Source organism: Cherax quadricarinatus, chromosome 40, assembly GCF_038502225.1.
Source record: "Cherax quadricarinatus isolate ZL_2023a chromosome 40, ASM3850222v1, whole genome shotgun sequence".
Classification (NCBI taxonomy): Eukaryota; Metazoa; Arthropoda; class Malacostraca; order Decapoda; family Parastacidae; genus Cherax; species Cherax quadricarinatus.
Genome location: NC_091331.1, coordinates 18,260,968 through 18,285,538, shown reverse-complemented (window position 1 = coordinate 18,285,538; position 24,571 = coordinate 18,260,968). Strand labels below are relative to the sequence as shown.

General features: G+C 36.8%; 1 protein-coding gene across 7 annotated transcripts in view; it reads left to right on the top strand.

The window, feature by feature from the left end:
• LOC128706492 (eukaryotic elongation factor 2 kinase) overlaps positions 1 to 24,571 on the top strand; it is a gene marked incomplete at its 3' end in the record, with an annotated part of 256,511 nt that overhangs the window by 55,769 nt on the left and 176,171 nt on the right. For 4 of the 7 annotated variants that reach the window (XM_070092758.1, XM_070092759.1, XM_070092757.1 and 1 more), the window contains 2 exon segments: positions 1,480 to 1,590; positions 8,520 to 8,552. In XM_070092758.1, coding sequence (XP_069948859.1) covers positions 1,496 to 1,590; positions 8,520 to 8,552 — 128 coding nt within the window. 7 annotated transcript variants of the gene reach the window in all.

The window sequence follows — 24,571 nt, the reverse complement described above, 5'->3', positions numbered from 1 at the left end:
AATACAAATATAAAAAACATACGAAAAAACACTGCAAAGTTGCTGTTTTAATTTAAAATTATGGCCTCAGTTTTTTTTTCTCTCATTACGTACTGTGTGCTGCAGGATTTGTTTTATGTGGTGCACACATATCACATAGATGTATTCTCTCATATCTAGGCCCAAATTTACTGCTCACAGCTTATCAGAGTGAGCTGAGCTCATGGCGTAGATCTGCGGTTTGGACCCTGAACATAAAGCCAAAAATCTACGGCACAGACCCCTGAAAGGGTTAATATATAATAATAATGCATATACTATAATAATAATGTCCTAAATAATAATTATAATAATAGATGGCTTCAAAAGGCCGTCACTAGATGGCAGTGTTTACCACAACAAAGAGGGAGCAGTTGTGGCTGCCTCCACCTGTTACATAATGACATATTTTATTCATTCTAGAGTATATATCAGGGTTCTATGTTACTTATATTGTTTGTTATGTCATATTACATAAGTGAGATAGATAAATAAGCCGTAGAGTTGATATTAGCGAAATTATAAAAGTACAGAATTCCACTGGAACGGATTAATTGCATTTCAGTTAATTTAAGTGAGGAAAATTGACTTTGCAAACGAGCAAATCCAGTTGCGAGCAAGGTCATGGAACGGATTAAACTCACAAGTAGAGTTTCCACTGTACTAGCCCTTCACTTAAGGTATAGAATAAACAGGGACAGTAGATGAAATATTTCAGTGGAAAAGTGTATGGGCTTATGGGAAAATATGAAGTAAATGCAAAAAAAAGTAAAATACATGTAATTTAAAAATGTTTGTAATCAAATGTCATTTAAAATTAATGCCAGAGAAAACCCTTCATAATCATACACATTCTGTTTTTTCCATCTTTTATGTGAAGCTAAACCAACTCCACATCTTTGTATGTTTTTTAGTACTACTTTAGGTAGGTTTAGTTCAGATTCCAGTTTTCCCAAAATGCTGAGCATTTTATGCACCTATCACAAAAATTGTTTTGTGTTTGCTTTTTTTTGAAAATAAAATAATAATAATTTTATTAGTGTTATTATTAACAATAGTAATGTAATATCTCCATGGGGAAGTGGAGCAGAATTCTTCTCCTGTAAGCCATGCAGGCTGTAAGAGGCAACTAAAATGCTGGGAGCAAGGGGCTAGTAACCGTGTCTCCTTTATATATACATATTACTATATTTAAAAAGAGAAACTTTTGTTTTTCTTTTTGGGTCACCCTGCCTAGGTGGGATAATGCCGGTTTGTGGAAAGAAGAGGAAGAGTAATATAATAATAATAATGTAATAATAATAATAATTATTATTATTATTATTGTCATTATTATTATTATTATTATTACTATTATTATTATTATTATTATTGTCATTATTATTATTATTATTATTATTATTATTATTATTATTATACTATTATTAATGCAATAAAGGATTTTTGTGTTGGTCTTTTCAGCTAATTTTCCACCAAGATGGTCCTGTTTGAGAGAACAGCGAGTGAGTCATCGGATGACATAGATATCCGTCCACTGGAGTTGGAAGATCTGAGGAGGCGGCTGGATGAGAGGTTAGTCTTGAAGGGCTATTTTTATAGAAAGAATCAGAATGATGTACAGTGATTAAAATGTCGACATTGTAGAGCAATGCTTCATAGTATGTTAAAAATAATTATATTTAATGCATTGTTTTTGTCGACTTGCATGATGTCACATCAGGATTAATAAGTTTTATAATGAGTGTATGACAGGTAAAGAATATTTAATCATACTTTATTCACTCATGTCTTATTCAGCTAAATTCTTAGGTTAGGTTGAGCAAGCTGCAATAAAAATATGGCGAGACCAAGTATAAGTTTGCACAATAATATAGTAAATATATTGTATTGCCCGAGTATCTGTGAGGAATGCATTCCACAAGAAGTTTACAGATGTTGAATTCTTCAGTAGCATATGCATTATAACACTGTAATCAAGCACAGTAAATTTTAAATTAAAAGTTGGAAAATGTAATGGTAGCTCTAAGTTGAAAAGTTTGTTCCATTCTTCCATGTGCTACAAGGTCTAACTGTTGTACTGCTCTACAAGGTGGCTAACTGCAGCTTCTGTACATAAGTGGCATGTTTATGTCTTGGTTTTTGGGCAAAACTTACAGTTGGCTTGTAAAGCAATACAATATGTAATTGTTTAGCCAAATAATCCAAGTATAATTTTGTTGTTGTAATAAATCTGAATAACACATAATTAATATATTTTTTTAGTATTAAGTAATACTATCTGTAGCTAAATTTCAGCTGAATCATGATAGGTTTGGTAGAATTGATCTATGTTGTATTATTTTATTTTAGAAAAGTTAAGCAAGGGGTTGACATATTAGTTATAATGCAAAATAAAATACAGTGGACCCTCGGTTAACGCCTTGAATCCGTTCCAGAGAGCTAGCCTTTAACTGAATTAGCCTTTAATTGAATTAATTTTCCCATAAGAAATAATGGAAATCCAATTAATTTGTTCCAGATACCCAAAAGTATTAAACAAAAAAATTTTTTTACATGAAATATACATTCCCCTACACAGAAAACAATGATACATGAGGAATAAAACAATAATAACATCACACTTACCTTTATTGTGGACTTGTTGATGAGTGATAAGACAGGAGTAGGGCAGAGGTTGAAGGTGTTCTAGTGTTTGGAAGGGAAATCCCCTTCCACAAAGACTTCATGTAACAAGTCTTTTTTTGGCTTGTGTCCTGGGAGTGCCTTTTCCTCCTTAGTAATGTAGGTCCTGTTTGGCATTTTCTTCCTAAACAGGCCTGTTTTGTCACAATTAAACACTTGTTGTGGTTCTAATTTTTCAGCCTCTATATACCCCTTAACCCTTTGACTGTTTCAGGCCCCTCTCTGAAACTGTCATTCTATGTCGCTCAATTTTTGAAAAAAAAAAAAAATTATTTTTTCTTATGAAATGATAGAGAATCTTTTCCCGATGGTAATGACACCAAAAGTTCGAAATTTGGTCGAAAACTCGTGGAATTATGCTCCCGCGAAGTTAGCGGTCTCGGCGACATATGCGTATCGGCGATTTCGCCGACTTTGAGCCCAATTTTCAGCCAATTCCATTGTTCCAGTTGACCAAACTCATAGCTATTTCATTAGAACTCCATTTTATCTATCAGCTGAGTACAAGAAACCTCCCATTTACTAATTTGGACTACCCAATATGGTGGTCAGAAATTGGCAATTTGGCCAATTTCACGCAAAATAAAAAAGATGCCAATTTCAAAATAGGGTCCAGAATAAACAAGGTAGACATTCGTGGCACTAAAATAACATATGCTCTGTTCATTAGTCACATCTCTAGGCCCCTCTTATATTATTATTGCTTTCTATTTTGATTTTTTATTCATACAAAAAAATACAAAATTTACTGTTATGCAGACGACTGCATTATTGTAAAAATGGTATAAATAATATCAGTGCACTAGTGAAAGAATATTAGACTCCCCAGTTGACGTGTATTGGACGTGTGGTGTGATTTATGTACTCTTGAACATTGGTAAAAATCGAACATTTCCGCTACTTTGAGCTCAGTTTCAAGGTCGTTTTCATCGTAAAAGTAATGAAAATCATCTCTATTTCTGTAATATGTTTTCCATTTTATCACCTAAGACCATGAAAACGCGAATACAACGATAAATACTATACGAAAATACACCTCAAAGTCGGCGTTTTATTCCAAAAAAACGATCAGAGTTTTTTTTTTCTCATTACGCAATGTGTGCTGCAGGATTTTTTTTATGTGGTGCACACTGACCACACAGACCCATTCTCTCACATGTGGGCCTACCAGCTTTCTCCCACTTGATTTGAAGCCGCTAGAATTATTGAGTATATATACGTCAGAAACATTGGCTCGTAAGACGTATTTATACGTCGAAAACAGTCAAAGGGTTAAAGTCCTGCACATATTTTTCAGTCGCTTTTTTGTCAGAACTGGGAGCCTCACCATGCCTTATCATACCATACCACCATCACAACCACTACCACCCTCTACCACCATTGCTACCACCCTCTGCCACCATCACTACCACCCTCTACCACCATCACTACCACCTTCTGCCACCATCACTACCATCCTCTACCACCATCACTACCACCCTCAACCACCATTACTACCACCCTTTACCACCATCAGTACCACCCTCTACCACCATCACTACCACCCTCTACCACCATCACTACCACCCTCTACCACCATCACTACCACCCTTTACCACCATCACTACCACCCTCTACCACCACCACTTTCGTATTTTTCTACAAACTTTTTCTTAAATTATATGTGTTTCTCACATTCTTTACCATAGGGCTGGCACTTGAAGCTTTCTTGGAGCCCATGGTGGCTTATTTAGCAGTTACAAGCACCAAAAACAATGGAATAATACAAAATATATCTCATGTACACAGAGGCGTTGCTAGAGTTGGTGTCACCAAGGGCAGAATCATTGGTGTCACCCAGGGCGGCATCTTTGGTGTCACCCCCATGAAATCCAAGGGCGGGGGAATAGGGGTAGTAAACTCCAGTTACTTCACTGTTGCATGCCCAGTGACTAATGTTTAGCAATGAGAACGTTTAAAGACCATAAACCGAACTTTATTAATAATAAAATAAATAATTGTAGTAATAATGAGGAAATATAAACTTTAATACCACTTTGAGTATAATATCTAATATAGGCAACAGATCCTACATTTGTTCATCTTCAACAATGAAAAAAAAAAACTTGAAAAATAAAGAAAAACACTAGTTCCGATTTAACCTTGAGTCAGGTAACATCTCAAAGAATCTGATATTTCATTTCCTTGCCTTCAGTCCTGCAAAATCATCTATCACATCATCAAAATCAGTGATTTTCCCTATATAGACCTATTTGTACTATGTAATCCTATAACAGGCTATATGGAAACGAAAATTTTTTCTCTTAGGTTGCTACAGCATGGTTTTGGTCATTAGTGTTACCATCTTTAGAGGCTCTATGGTGTCACCCCCTAAATGGTGTCACCCGGGGCGCCCCCCCTTACAACGCCTCTGCATGTACACGTGGAATCATCCTCACTGGCTTTGTAAACAATGGTACACGGAGTGAGTGGCTGGGCCCACTCAGGCAGCCGTGCTGACTTGTTCGGGATGAAAGCTCCTAACCGAGTTTTTAGGTGTTATCTGAGCCAATTTTTTCACGCCAAAGCGAGGCGTTATCCGATTTTGGTGCTATCCGAGTTAACTGAGGGTCTATTGTATGTTTATATACTATTTTAAGTCACAAAAATGTTTCTGTCAGTGTATGAGAGATATAAAAAATCTATCTGTATGGCAATTCTGCTTGTTTGACTCTGCCTAAAAGGTATGACATCCCTCAGCACGCAGTGTATAATGAAAAAAACTGCAATCATGTTGTTTATTTAAAACAGTGACTTTATGGTGTATTTTCAAATGGTTTTTATGGTTGCATTCACAGTTTCTTGATCACATTTGATAGAATGGAAGATACATTACAGAATTAGAGAAGATTTTGATTGGTTTCAGGATTGAATAATATTTTTTTTTTAATAATTTATGTTAAGCGCTAAATCCATGGGGATCATTCAGCGCATGACGTTGTGGAGGCTTGATCCTCCGTCTGCTGAGCGCCAGACAGACATGCTTCCTATTTGTACTCACCTAGTTGCTTTCAGGATTGAAAATAAGCTTGAAATTGAGCTCAGAGTAGTAGAAATGTTCAGTTTTTGCTGATATTCAAGAGTAAACAAGTCATGTCACTCATCCAATACACATCCAACTGGTAGGTCTGATATGCTCTCACGAATGCGCTGATATTATTTATACGTTTATTGCAGTATTGCACAACAGTATATCTTCTATTTTTTTGTGTGAATAAAAATTCTTTGTGTAAATAAAAAATGGGAATGGAATTCATCTGTAAAGCCTGGGAATGTAACTAATAAACATAGGAAATGTTACTTTACTGCTAGGAATGCCTGCATTGTTTATTCTGAACCCTGTTTTGAAATTTGTGTGAAATTGACCAGATTACCAATTTCTTGTCACTTTATTGGGTAGTTGAAATAGTTGATTGGACAATTTCTTGTGCTCAGTCAATAAAATGGAAGACATACTAGCAAAATAGCAAAGAATTTGGTAGACTGGAACATTGTAATTGACCTAAAATAGGACTCAAAGTGGGCAAAATCGCCTATGCATAAATATCGCTGATGCAGCAAAATTTGCAAAGGTGTAATTTCATTAATTTTCCTTCAAATTTCATACTTTTTGTTTTATTACCTTCAGAAAAAGATTCTCTACCATTTTATAAGAAAAAATAAAAATTTTTTTGTGTTTTAAATTCTTGGACAGTGTGGAGAAGTTTCAGATCAGGGATCTGGATAATGAAAGCGTTAAATGAGATGGGATTTACACAGATGACAGCAAATAAATGAGTGAGATACTGAAGTCCCAGTATGACTCAGCATTTAGTGAGCTTTTAATCAGACTAAGGGTTGACAGTCTAAATGAATTTTTTATGACCGAGACTCAAAATTTGGTTAATTCAAGAATTTTTGATATTAAACACCACAGGATTATGAAAAGGTAATAAATGACATGCCCATGCAGTCCATCCCAGACCCAAATTTGTGGAACTCCATGGTTATCAAGAACTGCAAGAAATCCCTTTCACGTGCCTTTAGCATTCTGTGGAGAGGGAGTGTGGACACAGGTTATCCCACAGTTACTAAAAAGAACAGACATAGCGCCACTCCACAAAGATAGCAGTAAAACAATTGCAAAAAAATTACAAACCGATAGCACTAATGTATCACATTGTAAAAATCTTTGAAAGGGTTCTATTAAGTGAGATCACCATCCACTTAGATATCCATCACTTGCGCAACCCAGGGCAACATAGGTTTAGAGCACGTCGCTCCTGCCTTTCACAACTACTGGACCACTATGACATGGTCTTGGATGCTCTGGATGATTGACTTTGCAAAAGATTTCAACACTTGCAGTCATGATGTAATAGCACACCAAGTGCGTTATAAAGGAATAACTGGAAATAATAATAATAATAATTTATTTCAGCATGATACAATGTACAAATGTGAATGACATTTAGATGTGCATGCAGAAAACCCCCTCAATGTGCACAGTATTTTGGGCAAACTTAAGACTAACTTAAGATTAACCCTTAAACGGTCCAAACAGATCGACGTTCAAATTCATAATGCTCCAAAAGTAGATCTATTTTTTTTTACATATTTTCAAATATAACAAAAAAAAATGTAGATAAAAGTTTTTTTTACATACTTTCAGATGTTGAAAAAACGTATATATACGTTTGGACCGTTGAAGGGTTAATAAGGCAGTAACAATTTGAGTAATTTTATACATACTTATTTAGGTGAGTGTGAGTGAAAATGTGAAAAATATGACAGTGAAAATAGGAAATAAAACCTGAGTGCTTTCATGTGCTTACACACACATCTTCAGAGGAATATTTCTGCTGCTTTGAGCTCAGTTTTAAGCTAGTTGCAGTCCTGAAACTAACCAAAATAATTTCTTATTTCAGTAGTATGTTTTCTGTTCTATCAACTGATATCAAATAACAGCCAATAAAACCATAAAACCTATCTGAGAAAACACCTCAAAATTGCTATTTTTAAACCATAAAATGGCCGTTTTGTTCTTCTCATTATGCACTGCATGGAGCAGAATTTTTTTTTTATACTGTGCACACTCACCATGCAGACCCTTTCTCTCATATCTAGGCCAAAATTTACCGCTCAGGGCTTATCTGAGTGAGATGAGCTCATGTCATAGAACTACATGAGTAACCCTATCCTCAATGACAGTTGTACATGACAGCCACTGAGACCGTTCAACTTCCGCCGGTCTCAACACCTTTATATAGTACTGTTCTGCATACTGTGTTATTACATAAATAGTATTAAGCACAAAACAGTGTTTAATACTGTTTATAGGCAAAAAGGAGCAATGTTAAATGTTAGGTCAGAGACCACAGTGGAAATAAATCACTCTGATTTTATTGACGTAATTTAGTACAAAACCACTGTAAAAATTTAAAATTATATGATGCCTAAACGAAAACTTACTTGGGTATATATTCTTTGGTGGTAAAAATAAAGATGAAATTAAGTATGGAATATTATGGCTTGGGAATGCATCTCTGATTATAACATGGATATGTCTGGGAAAATAGGTTTAGAGTTCAGAGCAGTGGACTTACGAACAATTTCAGAAAATAATTAATGTTGTAGGTGGGCTACTTACTGTATAGTAATATAAAAACTTATTTTTTATAAATTCTTATTAAACTTTAAATTATTGTAGACTTTAGTAGTTGCAGTTTGGGTTTAGGGGTAATGTGATTTCACTGCATTATGGTAGGTATTAATATTTTGGAAATATATATTTGTTTCAGACCAGTGGAAGGACCGATGACAGTGCATAAACGGTACTGAGTATCTTCTTTGTTAAGTTTTGTTGAAGTTTTAATTTTTGTTTGATGTCTTGATTATGGGGTGGCTGGTGCTGTGACCATGTAGACAATAATGATACAAGATATTGCTAAGAGTATGTAAAACAAAGTGGACAAATATCCACCATAATGTTTATTGTTATAGAACAAATATTTGTTAAAATTCAGTTGAATGGTTTACAATTCCCCCAAAGAATTGGAAATGGAAACTAGAGAAATTTTCTATTGGTCCTGATCAGTATATAGCCACAAGATACTTAAGACTTGATAATGGTCTAGGACAGACTAAAACATTCTTTAAAATCCACTTCCAAACTGTAAGTTCATTGTGATTGTTTATCCTTCATAGAATAGGTTGACTTGTAACGTTTTTTTTTATTGTTTTCACCACTTACATAAGGTAGATTAAAAGTGTTATATAACAGATTGATTTTTCATAATACAGTAATGTAGTAGGCCATTTGATCTTGTAACCAGTGGAAATACTACTGGTTTGAATTAAGATGGCTTTCCTTTCTGACAGTGATGATTCTTTTCATTGATAACACTTGCATGTTCTGAAATGCTGTATGAACCCAGTAGTCTTTTCTATGAACATAATAATCAACCCAGTGGCTTGCAAAATTGTAATGACACAATTGTAAGTTTTAGAACTGGCTTGCCTTGTGTTCGAGTCATCCAAGTGGTGAGATGATCAACTACGTACATCATTAAATGTATTTTTAAGAAATGGGAGAGAATAACAAAGTTCAGATAACTGTCAGATTTAACCTTTTCAATGTCAGTCATGTAAATCTACATCAGTGGTATCAATCATTCACGCAGCAACTTTTCTGCCTAGACATGAGAGACTGGATCTGTGTGGTAGGTGTGAGCAATGTAAAAAATCCTGCCTTGTGCAGTACGTGATTGGAACAGCTAACCTATGACCCTGCGTTTATGTTAACGTAGTGAATTTGGCATTTTTAGGGTGGTTTTTGTGGTATTATTGGCTGTTTCTTAGTGTCAATAGAAAGAACAAGAGCATGTAGTGGAGAAGATTTTGGTCAGTTTCAGACAGAAAGTGGCCAAAAATAGGCTTCAGAATGGCAGAAATGGTAAATTTTTGGTGATATTCATTGGGAAGAGTAATCTTCCCATACTGTTTTATGGAATTTTACAAAATTTGTTTCAATTATTTGATGGCCTGACCCATGAGCATGCACTTTCGGTTATGGTTTATAAGCTGAGAAACAGGAAAAAAATGTCAACTTTTTGTGGATTGGATTGGATGATGGATTTGAAATAGAGTGGAACCTTGGTTTTCGTCACTAATTCATTCCAGAAAGTCTGATGAAAACTGAATTCGACGAAAACTGAAGCAATATTTCCCATAAGAAATAATGTAAATCCAATTAATCTGTTCCAGACACCCAAAAGTATTAGCAAAAAAATATAGATTTTTTTTTTTTTTTAGATTTAGATTTTTTTATTTAGACAAATTACATGGTTGTACAGAGGAATATAATAGTTGGGTGTACATGCCAAAAGCCCCTCTGTATGCTGAGCATTTCGGGCAAACTTAAAGATTAAGTTAAGAATAGTAAGGCAATAATATATACAGTGGACCCCAGGTTATCGGCGGGTTCTGTTATTGGCCAACTTGGTTATCAGCCAATTTTTCAGCACCTGGTTATTGGCTGTTTGGGACGTGTCCATCCACCGGCTGGGGCCGCTTGCGCGTCAGTTTGGCTTTGTCTCTCGGTGGCTGAGGAAGCTTCTGCTCATACATCCAAACATTTTTGCTTGTTTTCCATTGTTTTTAGTGTTTTTTTTTTTTTGCAGTGCAACTGTGAAATAAGTAACCATGCTCCAAAGAAAGTTCCTGTGGTAAAGAAAGTGAGAAACACCATGGAATTTAAACGTGAAGTGATAGAAAAGTTTGAGAGTGGTATGAAGGTGGTGGAACTTGCCAGGATGTACAGCAAGAATAAATAAATCAATTACATCCATCCTGGCAAAGAAAGAACAAATTAAAGATGCTAATGTTGCAAAAGGAGTAACTTTTCTAACTAAACAAAGGCCACCAATAATGGAAGAGATGGAAAAGTTATTATTATTGTGGATTAAGGAAAAAGAATTAGTGGGAGACAGTGTTGTGGAGTCAATTATTTATGAGAAGGCAAGGCAGTTGCATGAGGATCTTGCAAAGAAAATGCCTGGAACATGTGCTGCAGTTTGTGAATTTATGGCCAGCAAAGGATGGTTTGATAGATTTAAGAAGCATAGTGGCATACATAGTGTTGTAAGGCATGGTGAGGCTGCAAGTTCTGACAAATGTGTGGCTGAAAAATCCATGCAGGAATTCCAGGGGTACATAGAGGCTGAAGGATTCAAACCCCAACAAGTGTTCAATTGTGACAACACAGGCCTGTTTTGGAAGAAAATGCCAAACAGGACCTACATTACCCAGGAGGAAAAGGCACTACCAGGACACAAGCCTATGAAAGACAGGCTTACTCTTTTATTGTGTGGTAATGCTAGTGGGGATTTCAAAGTGAAGCCTTTACCTGTGTATGACTCAGGAAATCCCAGAGTGTTCAAGGAAAACAATGTCATGAAGAATAGATTGTGTGTGATGTGGAAAGCTAATCATAAGGCATGGGTCACAAGGCAAATTTTCAAAAAGTGGGTTAATGATGTGTTTGGCCCAAGTGTGAAAAAATACCTCCTGGAAAAGAAATTGCCACTCAAGTGCCTCCTGGTACTGGACAGTGCTCCTGCACATCCTCCAGACTTGGAAGACCAAGTGTTTAGGGACTTCAGTTTTATAAAAGTGAAATTCTTGCCTCCTAACACCACTCTTCTCCTCCAGCCGATGGACCAGCAGATCATTTCTTACTTCAAAAAACTCTACACAAAAGCAGCATTTCAAAAGTGCTTTTAAGTGACCTCGGACACTCAGTTGACCCTAAGAGAGTTCTGGAGGAATCACTTCACTATCCTCCATTGCATAAGCCTTATAGGTAAGGCTTGGGGGGGGGAGTGACTTCCAGGACTTTGAACTCTGCTTGGAGAAAACTGTGGCCAGATTCTGTCCAAGAGAGAGATTTTGAAGGGTTTGAGGCTGACCCTGACGACCCTGTGGACTCTATTGTGGCACTCGGGAAGTCCCTGGGATTGGAGGTGAGTGGCGAGGATGTGGAAGAGTTGGTGGAGGACCACAAGGAAGATCTAACTACTGAAGAGCTGCAAGAGCTTCAACTTGAACAGCAACAGACTGCAGCTGAGGAACTTGCTTCAGAGGAGGAGGAAGAGGGAGTGAAGGAGGTGCCTGCTTCAGAGATTAAAGAGGTGTGTGCAATGTGGACTAGGTTGCAAGCGTTTGTAGAGAAACACCACCCTGACAAAGCTGAAACAAGCCATATCTGCACCATGTTTAGTGACAAAACCCTGTCCCACTTCAGGGAAATCTTAAAGAGACGCCAGAAACAGAGCACTCTGGACAGTTATTTTGTGAGACAGGGGTCCAGTGACTCTCAAGCTGGTCCTAGTGGCATCAGAAGACAAAGAAAGGAAGTAACCCCAGAGAAGGCTTTGCTACCTTAAGTCTTTATGGAGGGGGATTCTCCTTCCAAACACTAACTCCTCCCTCTTTCTTCTTCCCTATCTTCCAGAAGCCAGCATTAGCCTTCAATAAAGGTATGTAATACTTACATAATTGTTAAAAAAATTATTTTTTTGTGAATATTTTTGCCTGGAACGGATTAATTGTATCTCCATTAATTCTTATGGGAAATATTAATTCAGTTTTCGGCCGACCTTCTGGAATGGATTACAGCCGATAACTAGGGGTCCACTGTAGTTCATATGGTCATTAGATATAAAAGACTAATGAAATGGATAAATGAACATTTAACATCACTTTTACCTTTATTGAAGACTCGTTGGTGTATGGAAGATGGTGAGGAGGGGAGAGGGAGGAGAAATTATCTCTACCATCATCACTACCACCCTCTACCACCATCACTACCACCCTCTACCACCACCCTCTACTGATGAGAAATGAAGCCAGACTGACTCAGAATGTGTGGGATGCTTTGTGTGAGCACAGTTGGACACATTCAGTATGGCGGACCACTGTCAGCTCGATGAAAACAGAGGTGATGAACAAAAACTGGGACAAAATTTTGACGAAAAAAGTCTTCGAAAACTGAATCCGATGAAAACCAGGGCAAACGAAAACTGAGGTTCCACTGTAGAGAATAAATGTTGTAGAGGAGAGGCCAGGGGACATGATTAATGAACAGAGGGAAGGTTGCTTTATTGTCTAGAATACCCTCAGTATTTGTTTCTGATTCTGTTTTTAACCCTTTCACTATCACGAATCCTGGAATTGAAAGTGCTGACAGTATCGAGATTTAAAAAGATAAATATCTTAATAAATGGTAAAGAATTTTTTTTTCTGAAGGTAATGACACCAAAAGTGCAAAATTTGATGGAAAACTTAAGGAATTACACTGGCACGAAGTTGATGGTCTGGGCACAATTTACTCACTGGCAGTTTTGCCCAATTGGAGTCCTATTTTAAGCCAATTTCAGTGCTCAATTTGACCCACTTCCTAGCTATTTTGCTGCTGTGCCTTTCATTCTATTCAACTATCAGAACTACCCAGTCAGTAATTTGGAGAGTTTTACGTAAAATTAAAAAAACTGAACTTTCGACGAAGTTCAAAATGAACGCTGTAGGCATTCCAGCTACTAAAGCAACCAATCATCTGTTCATTAATCATGTCTCCAGGCCACTCATATATAATACTTGCCCTCCATTTTTAATCCATCATCACACAAGAAATCAAAGTTTTACCCTATTTCTTGGATAAATGAAATTCATATATAACCAAAAATGTTTGTCATGGTTTAGGCCCTCCCAATAATTGAAGCAAACCTAATAAAAGCTCATAACACAGACAGGAATATTATCAAATATCAAAACTTTAATGTTTCTAACACTTGGAACAATATCAATTAATACCAAGTAAATAGCCAGTAAAATACTACCAAAGAAAACACCTCAGAGTTGCTATTTTAAACCAAACAATTTTTTTTTTTTTTTTTTTTTTTATGCACACCCACAACACCGACCCATTCCCTTATGTCTAGGCCAGCCAAAATTTACCATTCGGATATATTTGAGGAAGCTGTACTTAAAACATAGATCTACGTGAATGACACTGGTTTCAGTGATGTAGATCTGCATGGGAGACAGTGAAAGAACTAAATTGCAATTTCTTGAAATAGTTTAAAATTTGTCAAATTACAGACTTCTTGGTGCTTAAATAGGGTAGTTCTGATGGTTGAATGTTTAGTCTCTTGCTATCTCTGGATAGAGAAGGTATACTAGCAAAATGGCAAGGAATTGGGTTTAAATTGAGTGAAATTGCATAAAGTTCTCCATATTCTCCAATTTTGCACCCATGTTATGCCATTAGCATTATGCATCAAATTTGATTTAGTTGGTGTCATTACCTTTAGAAAAAAAGAATCTATTATTTTTTAAGTAGTTTCAATTTAGGGTGTGCTAACAGTAAAAGGGTTTACTTGGAACATTTTTTTTGTATTTATTATTATCTTTTAAACAAGATTAATAGGACACACATTTGTGACATTAAAAATCTATATTTCCTGACTGATTTGTACATAAAGAATAAAAACTCAATGGTTGCATAAAAAAAATAATAATAAAATAGATTTGATAAAAATATAATTCAGGAAAAAACATAAAATTCAACTAAGTAAGTTTCCCTAACTCAAATTTATTAACCAAATTCTCTCAGTAAAAATAAGAAATGATCCACTACACAAGAATAATATAAATACAGGTACAGCAAAGCCTCGATTTGTATGAATAATGAATCCTGCTAAGTGAGCATATTAAACGAATTGATGAAATTCGAAGCCGTTATAACACAAAGTACGGTAATTGGTGCCACCCCCAATGAAAATACGGTATGCAATGAAATTTTTTAATACGGTGGACCCTCTGTTTTCGTCGATCTCCATTATTGCCAATTTCTGTTTTGGCTGACTTTTTTCTTCGTTTTTTGGTTCCGTTTTTGTCACTTACCTCCGTTTTCGTTGATCATACAGAACCTGTCCAGTGCTGAGCATGCAGGCAAAGCCGCCTCCCACACTGTTCTCAGCCAGTGTAGCGTTGTTTCTCGGTGAGTGAACATATCCTGCCAGGTCATACGAAACATTTCGTAATAATCCATTGTTTTTGCCACTTGTTTATTGTGAGTGACTGGTAAATAAGTGACCATGGCCCCTAAGAAGGCTCCTAGTGCCAGTGCTTTGATAAAGAAAGTGAGGAACACTGTAGAACTGAAACAAGAAATCTTAAGAAAATATGATAGTGGCATACGCATTGCTGAACTCGGCAGGATGTATGGGAAGTTGCCATCAGCAATCAGCTCCATTGTGACAAAGAGAAAAGAAATCATGGAAGCTGATGTTGTGAAAGGGGTGAATGCGATAACCAAACAGAGATCCCAGACAATTGAAGAAGTAGAGAAATTGTTGTTGGTGTGCATCAGAGAGAAAGAGTTAGCAGGAGATAGTGTTGTACAGTCTATTATTTGTGAAAAGGCAAGGCAGTTGCATGATGACCTCATCAAGAAACTGCCTGAAACAATTGCTGATGTAGGTGAATTTAAGCCCACAAAGGCTGGTATGAAAAAGTCAAGAAGTGAAGTGGCATACACAGTGTTGTAAGGCACAGTGAGGGTGTCAGTTCAGACAAACAAGCAGCTGAAAAAAATCGTGCAAGAATTCAAATGTAATGTAGAGGCTGAAAAATTCCAACCCCAACAAGTGTTCAGTTGTGATGAAACAGGCCTGTTTTGGAAGAAAATACAGTGGACCCCCGCCTTATGAACGCATCGGGTTACGTTAAATCCGCCATACGAAGCATTTGAACGCAAAAATTTTGCCTCGCCTCAACGATAAAAAACTCACCTTACATGATTCGTCTGGGATGCATCCCATGTATGGCCTCAGCGCCAGTGTTTACAAGCCAGCCAGTGCGGTCGCATCTATGCATACATTCGGTACATTTCACATTATCCCGGTGTTTTTAGTGCTTGTAACTGCAAAATAAGTCACCTTTGACCCCAAGAAAGCTTCTAGTGCCATCACTGTGGTAAAAAGGGCGAGAATTAGTATGGAATTGAAAAAAGAAATTAAGGAAATGTGTGCAAAGTGGGTTGAACTGCAAACCTTTATGGATGAAAATCACCCTGACACAGCTACTGCAAGCTGTGTTGGCAACCTGTACAATGACAATGTTATGGCCCATTTTAGGAAAGTCTTAAAGGAACGGGAGGTACAGAGCTCTATGGACATATTTGTTGTGCGACAGAGGTCCAGTGACTCAAGCTGGTCCTAGTGGCATTGAAAGAAGAAGGAAAGTAACCCTGGAAAAGGACTTGCTACCTCAAGTCCTAATGGAAGGGGATTCCCCTTCTAAACAATAACTTCCACACTCTCCCATCCTCCCATCCCATCAATCATCACCAGATCTTCAATAAAGGTTAGTGTCATGTATTCTATTCTTAGTAGAGTAGTAATTGTGCATGTCTTCTTCAGTTTGTGTGTATTAAAATTAATATTTCATGTGATAAAAAAAAAATTTTCATACTTTGGGGTGTCAGGAACGGATTAATTTGATTTCCATTATTTCTTATGGGGAAAATTAATTCAGCTAACGATAATTTCGGCTTACGATGAGCTCTCAGGAACGGATTAATATCGTAAGGCGGGGGTCCACTGTACCAAAGAGGACCTACATTATGCAGGAGCAAAAGGCACTCCCAGGACACACGCCTATGAAAGACAGGCTAACACTCGTGTTGTGTGGTAATGCTAGTGGGGATTTCAAAGTGAAGCCTTTACTGGTGTATCATTCTGAAAATCCCAGAGTGTTCAAGAAAAACAGTGTTGTCAAAAGTAAATTGTGTGTGATGTGGAAGGCTAACAGTAGGGCATGGGCCACTAGGGAAATTTTCCTGGAATGGTTCAACGAAGTGTTTGGCCCGAGTGTGAAGAAATACCTCCTGGATAATAAATTGCCACTCCAGTGCCTCCTGTTAATGGACAATGCTCCTGCTCATCCTCCAGACTTAGAAGACCAGTTGTCTAAGGAATTCGGTTTTGTAACAGTGAAGTTCTTGCTTCCTAACACCACTCTTCTCCTCCAGCCCGTGGACCAGCAGATCATTGCCAACTTCAAAAAACTGTACACCAAAGCAATGTTTCAATGGTGCTTTGACATAACCTTGGACTTTGAATTGATCCTAAGAGAGTTCTGGAAGAATCACTTCAGTTTCTTCCACTGCATAGGCCTTATAGATAAGGCTTGGCAGGGAGTGACTTCAGGACGATGAACTCTGCTTAGGGAAAATTGTGGCCAGATTGTGTCCAAAAGAAGGATTTTGAAGGGTTTTGAGGCTGACCCTATCAACTCTACACCTGTTGTGCAATCAATTGTGGCATTGGGGAATTCCATGGGGTTAGGTGTGAGTGGCCAGGATGTGAAACAGTTGGTGGAGGACCACAATGAAGAGCTAACCACTGATGAGCTGCAAGAGCTTCATCTGCAACAGCAACAGACCACAGCTAAGGAAATTGCTTCAGAGGAGGAGGAAGCGAGATGGAAGAAGGTGCCTTCTTCAAAGATTAAGGAGATTTGTGCAGTGTGGACTAAAGTGCCTTCATTTGTGGAGCAACATCACCCTGAGAAAGCTGTTGCTGGTGACTTTTACAATAACAATGCCATGTCCCATTTTAAGCAAATCTTAGAGACACCAGAAACAGACCTATCTGGACAGATGTTTTGTGGAACAGGGGTCCAGTGACTCTCAAGCTGGTCCTAGTAGCATTAAAAACAAAGGAGGGAAGTGACCCCAGATAAGGACTTGGTACCTAGAGTCCTTTTGGAGGGGGATTCCCTTCCAAACAATAACCTATCTTCCCTCTTCCCTCCTCCCTGTCTTCCTTTCAGCAACAACAACCTTCAGTAAAGGTAAGTGTCATGTGTAATGTTCGTTCTTTTGTGCATGTAACTACCTATAAGGTAAAAAATTTTTTTTTTGTTGATACTTCTGGGTGTCTGGAATGGATTAATTCCATTTACATTATTTCTTATGGATGGGGAAAATGGTTTTGGTTTTGGTCAATTTCAGTTTTTGCTGATGGCTCTGGAATGGATTAAACACGAAAACCAAGGGTCCACTGTACAGTGGTACCCCGAGTTTCGGCCATGATTCATTCCAGAAGGCTGTTCGAGGGCCGTTACTGAACAAATTTGTTCCCATAAGGAATAATGTAAATTAGATTAGTCTGTTTCAGACCCCCAAAAATACACTTACAAAAGCACTTACAATAATACACTTGCACAATTGTTTGAGTTGGGAGCTGTTCGAAACTCGGGGTACCACTGTATATGTATTACAAAAGGATAATAAAAATGTATTTCTTATTCAAGTTTTCTTATATACTAAACAACAAAAACATTATTACATCATATTACAATATTTAAGCGGGCTAGACCGAACTTGTTTTCTCTTTTGATCTTCATACATGTGCTTGTAGTTGTTGAAAACTTTGTTCATATCTAGGCGGGCTTGCATGCTCTGGTTTGACGTTGGGGTAAGCATTCATAACTTTTTCTTTTATGGCTTCCAGAGTTTGAAATATTCTTTTGTATTCTTTGATGGTGAACTCCTTCATTTGCACATTGTCTAATTCTTCATCAGTATTGTCAGCTTCTTCAAATGCATGTTGTTGATATAAACTAAGAAGGTCATCATTCCGTCAGTAATTTCTTCATAGTGTTATTCAAGAAAGTCACAGACATTTATATAGTCCAGCTCATTGAAACCAAGCTGCCTTCCAGTGTCTGTGTATCAACCATTTTCCATTATTTTCTTCAAAATACAGTGGACCCCTGCTTTACGATCACCTCCCAATGCGACCAATTATGTAAGTGTATTTATGTAAGTGTGTTTGTACGTGTATGTTTGGGGGTCTGAAATGGACTAATCTAATTCACAATATTCCTTAGGGGAACAAATTCGGTCAGTACTGGCACCTGAACATACTTCTGGAATGAAAAAAATATCGTAAACCAGGGGTCCACTGTATTGGGATACTTAGAAGCAGCAGCTTTATCTGCATTGGTAGACTCGCCAGGAATTTTAACCCTTTCAGGGTCCGTGCCGTAGATATATGGCTTTACGTTCAGGGTCCAAACCGTAGATCTACGTCATGAGCTCAGCTCACTCTGATAAGCTGTGAGTGGTAAATTTGGGACTAGATATGAGAGAATACATATATGTGGTATGTGTGCACCACATAAAACAAAACCTGCAGCACACAGTGTATAATGAGAGAAAAAAACTGAGACCGTGATTTTCGATTAAAACAGCGACTGTGCAGTGTTTTTTCGTATGTTTTTTATAGTTGTATTTGCGATTTCCTGGTCTCATTTGATAGAATGGAAGACATATTACAGAAATAGAGATGATTTTGATTGGTTTTAGTACTGGAAATGGCTTGAAACTGAGCTCAAAGTAGAGGAAATGTTAAATTTTTGCCGATGTTCAAGAGTAAACAAACAACCTCACACATCTAATACACGCCAGCTGGTGGGTCTAATATACATTCAGAAATGTGGTGATAATATTTATACAATTATTACAATATTGCATAACAGTAAATCTTCTATTTTTTGGTTTGAATAAAAATTCGTTATGTGAATAAAAAATCAAAATGGAATTCACTTGTAAAGCCTCAAAACGTACTAATGAACAGAGGAAATGTTAGTTTAGTGCCAGGAATACCTACATTGTTTATTCTGGACCCTGTTTTGAAATTGGAATATTTTGAACTTTGTGTTAAATTGGCCAAATTACCAATTTCTGATCACTTTATTTTGTAGTTGAAACAGTTGACTTGGCGATTTCTTTTGCTCAGTCGATAGAATAGAAGTAATTCTAGTGAAATAGCTAAGAATTTGGTCGACTGGAATAATGTGATTGGCCTAAAATGGGAGTCAAAGTCGGCAAAATCCCAGATTCGTAAATATCGCTGACACATCAAAACTCGCGGGAGCATAATTTCGTCAATTTTCCATAAAATTTCGTACTTTTTGTTTTATTACCTTCAGAAAAAGATTCTCTACCATTTCAAAAGAAAAAATAACAATTTTTTTTTTTTTAAATTCTTGGACCCTGGTGTGCACTTTGAAATTTGGCCTCTGGACCCTGAAAGGGTCCAGAGGCCAAATTATGCAATTGAATTTGATTTCTAAAACAGTCAAACCAGCTATTGCTTGCAATAAAAGTTTCTTCAGTTTTTGCATGAACCTCGTTTTCTTTCACTGCCATAAAGAGAGACTAAGCTTTTGTATGAAGTGCTGCTTTGCTAAGAGGAATATGTATTTGATGGATTACATAAGAACTAAAATGTCGATAGGGAACTTCATAGGAATGGTAACCTTAGACTTGCAAAAGGCCTTCGATACTGTCAACCACAGTATACTTTGTAAGAAACTTCAGGGTATTGGCACAGGTTCCATAGACTGATTTCAGTCCTGTCTTAGCAATAGGAAACAAATTGTCAAAATCAACAAAACAGAATCAGAACCCCTGCCAATAGCATGTGGAGTTCCCCAAGATAGTATTCTGGGTCCCTTATTATTCTTATGTTATGTAAATGACATGCCCATCAGTGTCAAATGCAAATTCCTACTGTATGCTGATGACAATGCTCTATTAGTGCCAGGTAAAGACCCACAAGATATAGCTTATGTAATAACAATGGAACTGGAGTCCTGCAGCAAATGGTTAGTAGACAAACTATCGTTACACCTTGGGAAAGCAGAAGCCATACTCTTTGGCACGAAAGAAGGGTAAATAATTTTAATGTCCGGTGTAATGGGGAACCCATCACTTTAGTTTCCTCAGTAAAATATCTGGAAATCCCCTTTGACCCATGCATGTCAGGAGAACTGATTGGGAACAGTGTAGTTAGGAAAGTGAATGCCAGACTGAAGTTCCTCTACAGACAAGCACAATGTCTATCTACTGAGGCTTGCAGGATCCTGTGTCTAGCCCTTATACAATGTCATATGGACTATGCTTGCTCTTCATGGTACTCTGCCTTGGCAAAAAGCTGAAGATAAACTGCAAATCACCCAGAACAAAATGGTAAGATTCATCCTGGATGTGGGTCCAAGAGAACATGTAGGCCAGGATGAATTACAGCAGTTGTATATGCTGAATATTGAAGACAGAGTAAAACAACTGAAGTTAAATCAAGTTTATAAAATTGCTCACAAACAGTGTCCAGAATATCTTGCTGCCAATTTTGTCAAGGCTTTGAACTGCAGCAATCATAGTACTAGAGGGAGAGAGCACAACTTTGTAGTACCCACAGCCAGTGGCCAGGCTTCAAATACCTTTTATTGCACAGCAATAAAGGAATGGAACAGATTGCCTGCACATGTCAAAGCTAGCCATAGCATGAACCAATTCAAGAAGAGAGCCAAAAGGTAGCTAATGAATGTAGTGACAAAAAGGGAGGAGAATGAATTCTTATTTTTTTTAGCTAACACACATGTAAATGTAAATAACTCTTTTTACCTTATTCCTAGTATATATCCTTTATAGTAAAATATTAAGATATTATATCCCTTATAGTATAATAATAAGGTATTAAAAGGACCCCAATGGAAATAAGTCACTCTGTCTAACTCTTTTGGGTTATTCTAGGTTCTCTACACATATGCTGCTATGTATGATGATCTGTCACTATTTTTGTATACCTGAATAAACTTACTTACTATTCCACTTACACAGATAAGAGACTCCATTTCTATCATTGTACTGCTTCTATTTCTAGTAGTTGTTTACAAGCCACAAAAAGTTGATGCAGTTGTACCTTTTTCTTTTTATTTATTTATTTATTTGGACATTTATTTATTTATTTATTTATTTATTTGGACATTTATTTATTTATTTGGACATTTATTTATTTATTTATTTATTTATTTGGACATTTATTTATTTATTTGGACATTTATTTATTTATTAATCTGAACATGATACAGTGAAGTACAAAGGAATACAGTTATTACAGTGCAACATGCCAAAGCCCCAAAGTATGCAGAGCATTACAGGCAGGCTTAAAATTAACTTAAGATTAACTAAGCAACGATATATTCAGTGGTAAAAACATTATTGTAAACAGATAACAATTTAGCACAAATGAGTATTACAAAGACAGGTCATATGGTCATTTACTGTGTTGCTGAGCATTCAGTAGAGTGGAGTATTCTGTTAGGTAATGTAATTAAAAAATAAAGTTTGATTTGGTCACAGGTTAGACATTTATGAGATACAATAATGAGAGACATTTATGAGATACAATAATGAGAAACATTTATGAGATACAATTATTCAGTATTTACTTGTGGGTGAGTAAGTGATTTTTGAGAAGAGACTTGAATTTATAAACACACAGTGTTTCTTTTATATTCACAGGTAATGAATTCCAGATTTTAGGGCCTTTTATGTGCATTGAGTTTTTGCATAGTGTGAGATGGACACGAGGAACATCAAAGAGTGATCTGTGCCTTGTGTTATGGTCATATGTTCTGTTGAGGTTGGTAAGGAGACATTTGAGGGGAGGGTTTATATCAGAGTTAAGTGTTCTGTGAATGTAGTAGGTGCAGTAATAAGTATGGATGTTTTGTATGGTGAGTAGGTTTAGAGTTTTGAATATTGGTGGAGTGTGCTGCTTGTAGTGGGAATTTGTTATCATTCTGACTGCAGCCTTTTGTTGGGTAATTAATGGTCTGAGATGGTTTATTGTTGTTGAGCCCCATGCACAAATTCCATAGGTGAGATAGGGGTAAATAAGTGAGTGATATAGGGCCAGGAGGGCTGACTGTGGAACATAGTACCGTATCGTCGATAGTATGCCTACGGTCTTGGAAATTTTTTTGGAAATTTGTTGTATATGTGTTTGAAATTTGAGTCTATTATTGAGGTGGATTCCTAAAAATTTTCCCTCTGTGAATTTTGTGATAGGTGATGATCCGTTTATCATTATGTTAAGAGGGACGTCTGTAGCTGTTACCAAACTGAATGCAGTAGGTTTTGTCAATGTTTAGAGTATGTTTGTTAGTACTCATCCAGGTAGATATTTTCTGTAACTCGGTATTTACAGTATTGGCTAGCGTGACTGGGCTCGGGTGAGAGAAGACGTATGTAGTGTCATCTGTAAATAGTGTGGTTTTGAGTAGTTGTGATGCATTTGGTAGGTAATTTATGTATATGAGAAAGAAACATGATACATAGTTGTACAAAGAAATATAGTGATTGGGTGTACATGTCAAAAGCCCCTTGTATGCAGAGCATTATGGGCAGCCTTAAAATTAACTTAAGATTAACTAAGCAATGATATATTCAGTGGTAAAAATTACAGTAAACAAATTACAACATGAAGTACAAATGAGTATTTCAAATAAGAATCATTAAAGTTGTACAAATTTGTAGCATAACAATGTATAATATAATCAAATCAGATCGAGTAAAATCAATGATTTGTAGTGCAGAAACAGGTCATATGGTCATTAGATGAGTTACTGTGTATTCAAGAGTATGGAGTATTCTATTAGGTAATGTAATTAAAAAAAAAACATAGTTTGATAGGGTCACAGGTTATACATTTATGAGATTCAGTTATTCAGTATTTATTTAGTTGTGGTTGAGTAAGTGGTTTTTAAGAAGAGTCTTAATTTGATAAACAGACAGTATTTCTTTTATATTCACAGGTAATGAATTCCAGATTTTTAGGCCATTTATGTGAAATGAGTTTTTACATAGTGTGAGATGGACACCGGGAACATCAAAGAGTGATCTGTGCCTTGTGTTATGGTCATGTGTTCTGTTGAGGTTGGTAAGGAGAAGTTTGAGGGGAGGGTTTATTTCCAAGTTTAGTGTTCTGTGTATGTAGTAGGCACAATAATAAGTATGGATGTTTTGTAAGGTAAGTTTAGAGTTTTGAATATTGGTGGAGTATGCTGCCTGGAGTGGGAATTTGTTATCATTCTGACTGCAGCCTTTTGTTGGGTAATTAATGGTCTGAGATGGTTTATTGTTGTTGAGCCCTATGCACAAATTCCATAGGTGTGATAGGGGTAAATGAGTGAGTGATATAAGGCTAGGAGGGCTGACTGTGGAACTTAGTACCGTATCTTCCATAGTATTCCTACGGTCATGGAGATTTTCTTGGAAATTTGTTGTACATGTGTTTGAAATTTGAGTCTGTTATCAAGGTGGATTCCTAAGAATTTTCCCTCTGTGAGCTTTATGATAGGTGATCCGTTTATCATTATGTTAAGAGGAACATCTGTAGCTCTGTTACCAAACTGAATGTAGTAGGTTTTGTCAATATTGAGAGTAAGTTTGTTAGTCCTCATCCAGGTAGATATTTTCTGTAATTTGGTATTTACAGTATTGGCTAGTATGACTGGGCTTGGGTGAGAGAAGACGTATGTAGTGTCTATGAGTAGTTGCAATGCATTTGTTAGGTCATTTATGTAAATGAGAAAGAGAAGAGGGCCAAGGACACTTCCCTGTGGAACACCAACTGCAATTGGCTGTGTGGAAGAGTTTGCTACATTTGTGTACACATATTGGCTTCTGTTGCTAAGGTATGACTTTGGGTAGTTGAGGGAGTGCCCTCTTATACCATAGTGTGAAAATTTTATGTGCAGCAAATCATGGTCAACTGTGTCGAAAGCTTTATGTAAATCAATGAAGATCTCCAGTGGGACTTCTTTTTTCTCGAGTGCAGTGTATATTTGTGTTAGCATGTGTATAATAGCATCATTTGTATTCTTATTAGGCTTGAACCCAAACTGACAGGGATTGAGTATGTTGTGGGAG